This window comes from Gopherus evgoodei, chromosome 15, assembly GCF_007399415.2.
Source record: "Gopherus evgoodei ecotype Sinaloan lineage chromosome 15, rGopEvg1_v1.p, whole genome shotgun sequence".
In the NCBI taxonomy this organism is placed as follows: domain Eukaryota; kingdom Metazoa; phylum Chordata; order Testudines; family Testudinidae; genus Gopherus; species Gopherus evgoodei.
This window is the reverse complement of record NC_044336.1, coordinates 7,726,656-7,737,142: the sequence shown is the minus strand read 5'-3', so window position 1 is coordinate 7,737,142 and position 10,487 is coordinate 7,726,656. Positions and strand designations below refer to the sequence as shown.

General features: G+C 46.5%; 1 protein-coding gene across 2 annotated transcripts in view; it reads right to left on the bottom strand.

Moving 5' to 3' along the window:
* Nucleotides 1-9,506, bottom strand: part of CDRT4 (CMT1A duplicated region transcript 4) — a 58,815-nt gene extending 49,309 nt beyond the window's left edge. For both annotated transcript variants that reach the window (XR_003996601.1, XM_030534376.1), the window contains exon 1: nt 9,284-9,506. Coding sequence is in view for 1 of the 2 variants with exons in the window: in XM_030534376.1 (XP_030390236.1) it covers nt 9,284-9,392 (109 nt within the window). In the remaining variant the exon portion in view is untranslated. The remainder of the gene's footprint in view (nt 1-9,283) is intronic.
* Nucleotides 9,507-10,487: the final 981 nt, after the last annotated feature.

Genomic DNA, 10,487 nt, shown 5'->3' with positions numbered 1-10,487 from the left:
CTTTGGTTTGGTTTCTAACTGCATTTTTCATTTCAGGTTGGTACTCAAAAAACAACAAGAAACAAAAATTTCAATTTGAATCAAAACGGAACTACAATTTTAGTTTTGTTTAGTTTCAAAAAATCCCCTGAAGAATCTCAAATAAAAATGTTTCATTCAACATGTTTCACTGGGAAATAAAAGACATTTTTCCAGCCAGCTCTGTTTGCAACTGTCCGTTTGATGCCTGTGTGGATTAACGAATACAAGGGCCTGATCCATTTTCAAACAGACAGATGTCCACCTTGCCAAACCCACCCTCCCATCTAGGTAGTCTCAGCAGTGAGACCAATGACTGAACAGTCATGAAGACTGAACATTTCTCCTTGAGCTTCTTTCTCCAGGTCAGGGTTGAGGCAGATGGGCAGTAGTGTGTGGAGAACCTTGTACTGCTGTTGCCTCAAGCTTTACTTATTCTGTTGATAGAGAAATTCTGTCTCCAAGCTCCTCAATATATCACTTTCCAGCACCCACTTAGGATACATCTATGGAAGCGTGTAGAGTTCAGACACTGCACACCCAGCTAGCACTGGTATAAATAGCTGTGTAGACGGAAGCATGGCTTAGGTGAGTACAGTAGAAACTTTCCCCATTTAATCCAGCTCAGAGAAATCTTGACTGAATCCCAACGGGAAAACTTGATGAAATATCTATTCCACTGGGAGGTTCCAGCACCTTGCATTTTTGCATAGTGTGTGCTTCAGACACTTAACAAGCACATTGTATGTTAGCAAGTGTTAGAGTCCCAAGGAAAATGTCAGTCATTTCTAATTGAATTCATGTACTCAGCTCCGCCCACTGAAGATAGATACTCATGAAGCCAGCAGTGATCATGTGAGTGACAATCATCCAGGCATTGTCACATTTCTGGCATCTTCACTACTTCCTGGAACAAATAAAATGTGAGTTCAAAGACCAGAAAAGATGCTACTGAACTCACAATGGACAGACGCTATTTACATATCTCTTTATGCTATTGTAGATGATTGGAAATTGTGCGCTTAAATTGGGGTGAGGGGGTTGTATTTGTGTTTAGGGGGGGAGGTTGATGAAAAGTGGCTTGTCAACAAAATGGAAATGTACACAACTTTTTAAAATGGCTAAAATCTAACATTTTGTGGTTTTATTCAAACACCAACCCCTAAAAAAATTTCAGTTGCCAAAAAACTAGAAACTTCAGTTTTTCAAATAAACCTCCAGAAATTGAGATGGAAACATTTAGAAGAAAACAAGGAGGTTTCATTTTTGTCAGGATTTGGGGGTGAGGTGGGATGCAGGAGGAAATACAAGTCCCAGCCACCTGTAGGTGATATACCAAAGACATCATTCATTAATACTACACAAAATGGACACTCAGCTAAAGGAACCAACAGCCTCCTCCCAAACAGCAATCTTTCCTAGACACACCTTTTGAAAAGGTCTAATTAGATAGGGCAACAAACTCAGAGCTTGGCTACCCCATGTCTTAGTGCAGACCAGCTGGGCTGTGAGTTCTAATGTACAATTGCGTGCCGTGATCTAATTGTCCGCGCAGACCTTGCTGGTGCAGTAAATGTTCCCTAGTGCGCATTGATATAGTACTGTGAAACGGGACTACCTAGGCACACGCTGTTGTGTATTTGGTTATCATGGTTTTTGTTCCTATGGCAACTGAGTTAGATTATTAGGGGATAGCCCAGCCAGCTTCGGCCGATTAGGTGAACTCTGTGTCTGTAAATAAATGGTAGTTTTGTTAGCTGTCTGCTCTCTACCTCAAGTGATTTCTTCCTAATCCAGCTGCCCCCAAGGATATAACATACGCTAAGGAACTTTTAGTGCACACCAACATGCTGGTGTGCACTAGAACCTGCGCCCCAGCTGGTGCACACTCATAAACCTCAGACTCTGCTCAAGCAGCTGTGGAAGCAAGTTCAAGAATTGAGGGTCCTTCACTGAGCATGCTTCCTCATTGCAGCCCCTAACACAGGTGGGACAGGTGCAGAGAAGGGTTACTAGGATGGCCGGAGGAATGGAAAACCTGCCTTATGAGAGGAGACTCAAAGAGCTTGGCTTGTTTAGTCTAACAAAACAAAGACTATGGGGAAATATGATTGCTTTCTAGAAATACATCAGAGGGATTAATTCCAGGGTGGGAGGGGGTTTATTTAAGTTAAGCACCAGTGTGGACACAAGAACAAATGGATATAAACTGGCCATCAACACATTTAGGCTTGAAATTAAACAAAGGTTTCTAACTATCTGAGGAGTGAAGTCCTGGAACAGCCTTCCAAGGAGGGCAGTGGGGGCAAAAAATCTAACTGGCTTCAGGACTGAGCTTGATAAGTTTCTGGAAGGGAGGTATGATGAGATTTCCTATAATGGCATGTTGCCCATTTGCGACTGCTAGCAGCAAATATCTCCAATGGCTGGTGATGGGACACTAGAAGGACAGGGCTCTGAGTTACTACAGAGAATTCTTTCCCAGGTGTCTGGCTGGTTGGTCTCACCCACATGCTCAGGACCTAACTGATCACCATATCTGGGGTCAGGAAGAAATTTTCCCGAGTCAGATTGGCAGAGCTACCCTGGGGTTTTTCGCCTTCCTCTGCCGCAGGGGGCATGGGACACTTACAGGTTTAAACTAGTGTAAATGGTGGATTCTCTGTAACTTGAAGTCTTTAAACCATGATTTGAGGACTTCAGTAACACAGCCAGAGATTAGGGGTCTATTACAGGAGTAGATGAGTGAGGTTCTGTGGCCTGCAATATGCAGGTCACACTAGATGATCATGATGGTCCCATCTGACCCTAAAATTGATAAGTCTATGATGTGTTGGGGTGGAATGTATGGAAGTTGACCAGAAGAGCACACTGCACTCCAGCTGGTGTATGGTCCCCTGCTGGTATAACAAAGCAGCCCCCAGGCTATTGTGGCCTGCAGCAGGGCAGGGCAGAGAATAAGGGAGTATTAACCAGTTCCTTGGTAGCACCTGGCTCTGCATGCAGCAGAGAACCTGGCCCAACAATTCTACTAGATGAGGCATAAACCTTTAGCTGAACCGACCGGAGCTGTAGTAAACGTGCCTCAATTTACTAGCTACAGCCTTGTGGCCTCTGTAACAGGCTGAGAGCCAGACTGCTTAGGCCCGCCCGTGTAAGAAGGAAACTGATGTCAGGGGGCTGGCAGTGAAGGCCTATATCTTAGCCGCAGGTCACAATACTAGCACCATCTGTTTTCTGTGTCCCCCTGGGCAGGACTCCAAGCTTATAACAACATATGCATATATCTGTCTCCAGACAGTACACGTTATTTGCCTCCTACCAGCACTCTGACAGCCAGCGGTTGTCAGCAAGGCTTTGGAGATGGCCTCTCTGTTGTGTCCTGGTAACTACGCACACCTCGCCTCTGGGGAGAAATTGCAAGCCGCATGGCAAGCAGACCCGCCAGTGTTTTTGCCTGTCAAATGAAGCCATAAAGTTTGGCAGTGCTAAGTGAATACCAATGGCTTTGCTGGTTTTATAAGCGCATCCTTTTCTCTAAGGCGGTGTTCCGCAGCCCATGGTCACTGATCCTGAGGGCTCAGACAGTATTATTATAACCTCTACCACGTGGGTGGCAACAGAAACATCTGCAGGCTGATGGACGTGTACAGTACGACGTGAGCTAAGAAAAATAGGTTAAAAAGAAACTTGCCCCACCCACCTCAAGATGTCCGGAGCGTGACTGCTCTGCTGCCAGCTGTTTGGAATTTGGAGACAGTCTGTCTTTCATGAGGGAAGGGGGCTGGGTTCTGTCTTCCTCCGCCAGTTGGTCCCACAGTTGTAAAGAGCCCAACTCTTGCTCCCTTCTGCAGCAAGAGAGGGGGAGAAAACCCTGCAGCTCTGCTGTGTCTGTGCGCAGCTAGGTTGCAGGAACCACCAGGGAAGCATGCTTCCTGTGTGCCCCAGGGCCCAGCTCCAGGGATTCTTTGGGGGCAGGAGTGGAGAACAGGCTATTATGTGGATCTCCCCTTCCTCCCCCATGCCACAGAGAGGGGCTGCAGCAATTACTCCAGTTCTTCAGATGAAGTATTTGCTGCAAAGTGATGTGATGGCTGCCAGCTTGACCCATACACCAGGATTGAACCAGGAACCTCCATGGCTACACACATGAGCTGCTACAGCTAAAGAGCCAAGGCTCCACCGCTAGACTTGCACCTTCAGATCTTGGACAGAGGGAGACCTGTCACACACTCACCGCTGGGCTACTGCAGCGTGGCTTCCTGGGAGGAAAGATTCCTCCCCCCTGCAGTCCACAAGCATGCAGCCAAGTGAGTTGGCCTTTAGGGAGAGGATTTAGACCAGGGTTTCTCAAACAGGGGTCGCCTCTTGTGTAGGGAAAGCCCCTGGCAGGCCGGGCTGGTGTTTTTACCTGCTCCGTCCGCAGGTCAGGCCGATCGCAGCTCCTGCTGGCCGCGGGTCGCTGCTCTGGGCCAATGGGAGCTGCTGGAAGTGGCAGCCAGTACGTCCCTTGGCCAGCAGTTCCCACTGGCCCAGAGCAGCGACCCACGGCCAGTGGAAGCTGCGATCAGCTGGACCTGCGGACGGAGCAGGTAAACACATCAGCCTGGCCCACCTGGGGCTTTCCCTACACAAGCGGCCATCCCTGTTTGAGAAACTTCAATTTCAATCAAAGTGCCTGTGGGGCAGTACAATGGCTGTGACCCTTTCTCTGGGTGTGACTACTAGATATACCTCTGAGATATGTGATAGTGTCGCTGAAGCTGGAGTTAATTGCTGAATGGTGCATGCACGCACGCACGCACGCACACACACACAACATCCAGGCACTGTTGCAATGTGCACTAGCTAAAAGAAAAGGCCGCAGGTGGGGCTGCTTTAAATCATGTATGGAAATTAATGGGAAAAGGAACTGATTGATACTGAAGCGAATCACCTTGAGCAGCAGCCCTTGTTATCTTGATGGCTCAGGATCACATCTTGTGCTGTTAGTGGTCTCTGGAGTGAGAGTTCCTCCTTCTGTTTCAATTGTCCCTTGCTAGGGACCACAAGGGGCTCCCGACCTATCTATCCAATTTCTAAGGAGTATCTCTTGGAGAAAGTACCACACTCCTCACCCTTCTTCCCTTTGCTCTTTGTTTCCCTCATCTCAGCTGCCCTCTTTGGAGTTTCCCTTGCATTCTAATTCCACCAACACAAACTGGACTAGGCTTTCTGTTTTTTTGAAGCTGTTGGTGAACCTAGGCTTGGATTTGCCATGTAGCCAAATTTCATTGAAGGTCAATGGGAGCTGGATGCCAAACAGCCTTTGAAAAATCGCAGCCCCAGCAAAGGAGACAGGTGTCATGCTGACAGTTCTGCAGGGTGCCCTTTTCCATCTGTCCACAGCACAGGTATTAGCAACTCCCATCTTACTGCCCGGTCTCCATCGGCACCAGGGCTGGCCAGTCACCACCAGCCCTTGCCCTCTGTGCTGAGACTAAGGGTATTAGTTAGTGCCAGTCATGGAAGTGGGCTCGATGATGCACCCACACACCATGAACGTCAAGTTCATCCCTGGTGTAACCCACACCCACTCTGTGTGGCGCTCAGGTCACAGAGAACAGCTGAGCTGGCTACAGCCTGAGCTAACACAGCTGGCTCTTTCACTTGTGGCAGTAGTGCCTTGTGCATTTAGATCGACAAGTCCTGGGTTCAATCCTCCCAGCTGACAGCCTGCTCTGGAGCATGCAGTAACATTAGCAAGTGGGTGTAACTCCTGCTGCTGATGACTTAGGCGAGGGTTGTATTTGTTGCACAGACTCATTTCACACTGAACAGTAACTACTTTTAGTTCCCAACAAGTAAGTGCATTCACTCTAGTGACTGAGAGACTGACGGGTCTGTAGACCATTACTCAGCCCCCAGGCCATTTGATCTCCTTCTAAGCCTCTCACAAATAACTATTTTACACAGCACCTCTGCAGCACCCACAGGATGCCCCACCACAGGAGGAATTCTCAAGGGACCGTTACATTGGCTTTAGAGATGCTATGAGCTTCCAGGGAGGATGTTCTGACCCTCTACCAGTCATTGACAGTATACTACCACCCACGCTCCATTCTGGATATCTAAAGGCCTGATACGGCCTCCATTCCTGTAGTGTCTGAGTGCCTCAGAATCTTTGATGAATTTGTCTTCCCAACACACAGGTGGATAAATACTATTATCCCCATTTGAGAGACGGGAAACTGAGGTACAGGGAGGCTAAGGGCCATGCTCAGCCAGCTCCCAAGTGTGTGAGGCAGCACGGGAGAAAGCAGAAAGGTGCTTGACTGAACATTGAACAAGCAGGCAGGGAAGGCTGGCATCATGTCTGGGTAATCAGAGACAGGAACTGATCTTTCAGTAACCAATGAGAGATGATAGGTAGGTGGAGATAGATCTGATGCAATAGAGAAAGGGGAACCTGTTGAGGGACGCTAAGAGAGGGATGACATGGTCCAAGCGATGGGCAAGGAAAATGACTGTTGGAGTAGCCTTCTAAATGGATATGAGCAGCACACAACAGCCTTTGTCAAGGCCGAAGAGAACGATGCTGCAATAACGAAAAAGCGAGCTGAGTTCCAGGAGGAGAGAGCGTTGGCTGTGTGGATGGACAGGAAAGGCCAGATCTTAGATGTTCTGCTGAAAGAAGCTCCAAGACTCAGACAGCCTGGCTGTGAGGAGAAGTCTGAGTCGAAGATGACACCCAGGTTACAAGCCTGAGTGACAAGTGGAATGGCAGTGCTATCCACAGTAGGAGGTAGTGGGACAGCTTTGGGTGCGGATAGAGAGCGCAGTCTTAGCCATTCTGAGCTCCAGCTGATAGCTAGACATCCACAAGGAGATGCCAGAGAAACAGGCTAAGGCTGCAGTTTGGACAGAAAACAGATCTGGAGTAGAAATGTCCAAACATCACCTAGATTGTATGGCTGTATTTGCACACATTTAAATTAAAACAAGAAGTCACACACCCATATTTTGCTATGTTGTGCTCTTCCACTTCTGGAATACCAGTAGTCTCTGTGAAATATCACCTCTCTTTAGAATCGATAGCTTCATGACATTAATGGCTAAATACAACAGATTTCCCCTCTCCCCACTCCACCCCCGCCCCTCAGCCATTCCTCTAAAAGCTGCTATCAACAGCTCTCTTCAAAATCCTGTGCCCAGCAGACTGTGCAGAGTCACTGCTGCTGTTTCTGAAGCGCAGAGCGACTTGGCAGCTCTGCAGAATAGTTTTGTCCACATTTGCAGAGGTATGTAACCACATAATGGCCGTACAAGGCCTTCAGTGGGAATGGAAGCCAGGCTGCATCTGTCCTTCCATGAAATCAATCCTAGCACATGGCAGTCATATAGTGGGTGACTTGCCAGCTCAATGCTTTGCTTTGAGATTCTGGCACCATCCCTACTTCCAATTTCATTGAGAGGCAACGGAGCAAATTCCCAGTAAAGAACAATTGCACCTCTTCTTACAGCATGCACTAAACAGATAACGTGTTGATATTTGACTCCCTGGACTGAATCAACTACAAAACAATGCACTTAGCTAGGGAGACAGTAACCCTGCCTAGTGAAAATAAGTTTAACCACTACTGTGTTCATACTAAACCTGCTTAGAGAGAGGACTAATCAATGTTAGACTACTTTGGGTTAGGTTCTCATTTAGCCATACTGATTTACACTGAGAATCATCTTCATGCCATCTGCTGGAAGTTACACACCTTGTGATCCTAACTCGCAAGACCATGTAGAATAAGCCAAAATCCTGGGCCCAATTTTCTCCACTCAAGTACAGTCACTCATTGGGGACTTCAGAGGGCAGAATTTACAGGTGGGCAAATGATTTGTGACAAGCAATTTATCTGATTGATTTCACCTCTTTCTGTTTAATTGTCCATGAACAAATTCCAATATTCTCCAGTATATTGGAAATTAATCACAAAGTTAATCAGTGAATAATGACAGGTCTGCGGATAATTTCCAAACAGCTTTTAGTGCATATTCAAACTTCCTGCTGAGTTCCATAAGTCAGATGGCCTTGATTTAATTCCCTGATTGATTGATTGATTGATTGATTGAATGAATGAACTAACCAACAAGATCACAACTTTCAAACGGCATAGTCAAGGGAAAAGTTCACAGCGAAAAATTCTCACTGTCCCTGGTTGGCTCTATATTTTGCAATTTTTTTTAGGTGAATATTTGAGCAGTTGATTTTAAGGGCTGCTCGGCCCCAGGACTTAACCCCCTTACCCCCCAAGCATAAACAGCACTAGGTCAATGGACGAATTCATCTCTTCACTGAGCTTCTCTCAGGCCCTTGATCCTGTTGTCTCAGATCTGCTTAAGCTTCATCAGGGGAAGTTCGAGTCACAAGACTGAGGTCTCCACTTTCATTCTGGATATTGGACACTGGACTATGGATATAACCTATGGAACTGATTCTAGAACAGACTCTTTACAACTCTAAAGCTCACCATCCTTACCATGAAACTGACCTAAGAACTCTGTTCATATCTGTATGTAGAATGATCTTTTAACCAATACACTGTCTTTTCTTTTAAAATAAATTTTAGTTTAGTTAATAAGAATTAGTTGTAAGCATGTATTTGGGTAAGATCTGAAATATTCATTGACCTGGTGGGTCTTTTGGGATTAGTAGAACTTTTCGTATGATGAACAAGATTTTCAGTAATCTTCATCATATTTTACTTGGCTGTCTGGGTGGGAGCTCAACACTGGGTTGCTTTAGGGGCACTGTATTTCTGGCTTCTAGGTAACCAGTAAGGTATTGTAGAAGCTGTTTTGTTGCTGGCTTGGAGAATCTGAGTATTAGAATAGCCACCAGTTTGGGGGATTGTCTGCCCCATTCTTTGCAGTTTGAGTTAAATGAGCGAGCTCAGCGTGTCTGCTCCCCACACCCCCTGACCCCGATCATTGCTTAACATTCACACTCAGTGAGTATTCATCCTAGTAAACTGAGCACTAGAGTGTCTGTGGAAAGCAAGCACACAATGGGAGTGAGCACAGTCAGAGTGACTTTATTCACCTTTGACTGCATTTTAGAGGGTTTGTTTTTTGCAATATTTGCTCAGCTACAGATGAATTTAACCTTTGAGCTTGCATGCTCACTCCTGTTCTAACAGACCTCAAAGGGAGCTTTGCCATTGACTTCCATGGCAGCTGAATTGAACCAGGGAAGGTACAAGCTACATCACCCACAGAACAGTCATCTTACCTTTCAGTGAGTTCTTAAAGTTGCAAGCAGTGGCTGTTTCCATCTGTGTCAGGTGGTTGAACGCATCCCTTTGAGAAGGCTCCAAGATTTCCTTTAAAAAAACATCCATTTCTGTCTCTCACTAAGCGGACGGGGTGCAAAACATTGATCACAGATGGCTTCCCAACCAAAAACATTTTCAGCTATTTTCCTTTCAGAGGCCTGCTAGCCGAGAGCAGATTGAAGGAAGTTGTACAAGCGCCAGTAAACAATTTGTGTTACTATAGGGACGTCACATTACTCCCATTCACAGGGAATTGTGGTAGTTACTTAGTACACCACCAGGCACAAAGCCTTAACAAACGCTCGTAAGAGTCATTCTCCTGACTGCAGTGGGCATTGGATCAGACCTTAAACACACATTATAAAAAGGGGGAGGGGAGATCCACCATACCCACCCACCTCATTATTAATGTTGCAAAGCCAAGTACTCTAAAATTAGGAAATGCCAGAATGAAGATTGCCTGTGCAACTTTAATTCAGACCCCTTGTGTGTATGCATGATAGTCTTTATTACATGATCACATCATATTTCTTCCACAGGATTCTGGCCTCATTCAGGGCTCTTCCACTGACCTAGCTACCACCTCTCGGGGAGGTGGCTCTACACAGCAACTGGAGAACCGCCTCCTTTACAGCCATGTCTACACTGCAGCTGTGCCACTGTAGCATTTTAAATGTCGACCCAGCCTATGACTCATCACTATAGTATCCAAGTGCTTCACAGATATTGATTTTTTTCTTACAACCTCCTGTGAGCTGTGGGGATGGTATTGTTCCCATTTTGCAGATACAGAACTAAGGCACAGAAAGATTAAAGTCAAAACTATCCATAATTTTGGGTGCCTGGCTTGAGACAATTAGTATAGGATTTTTTCAGAGTACTTGGGAGAAGGTTTGGGGCTCCGGCAGATGGGAGGGGGGTTGGGTAGGAGCTGTAGGAGCGGGGCTGCATGGCTAACCTCCGCAAATGGGGAGCTCATGCACCACCCATGATGTGAATGGTCATGCTTGGTGCTTAGAGCAGGAGTCATGAGTCAGGAATTGGAGCCCCAAGTCAGAGCCACATTCAGGGTATGGACCCTCTAATTAGACACCCACAGCTGTCCCATGTCAGTTGACTCAGGCTTCTGGGCTCAGATCAATTGCAGTGTAGACATTTGGG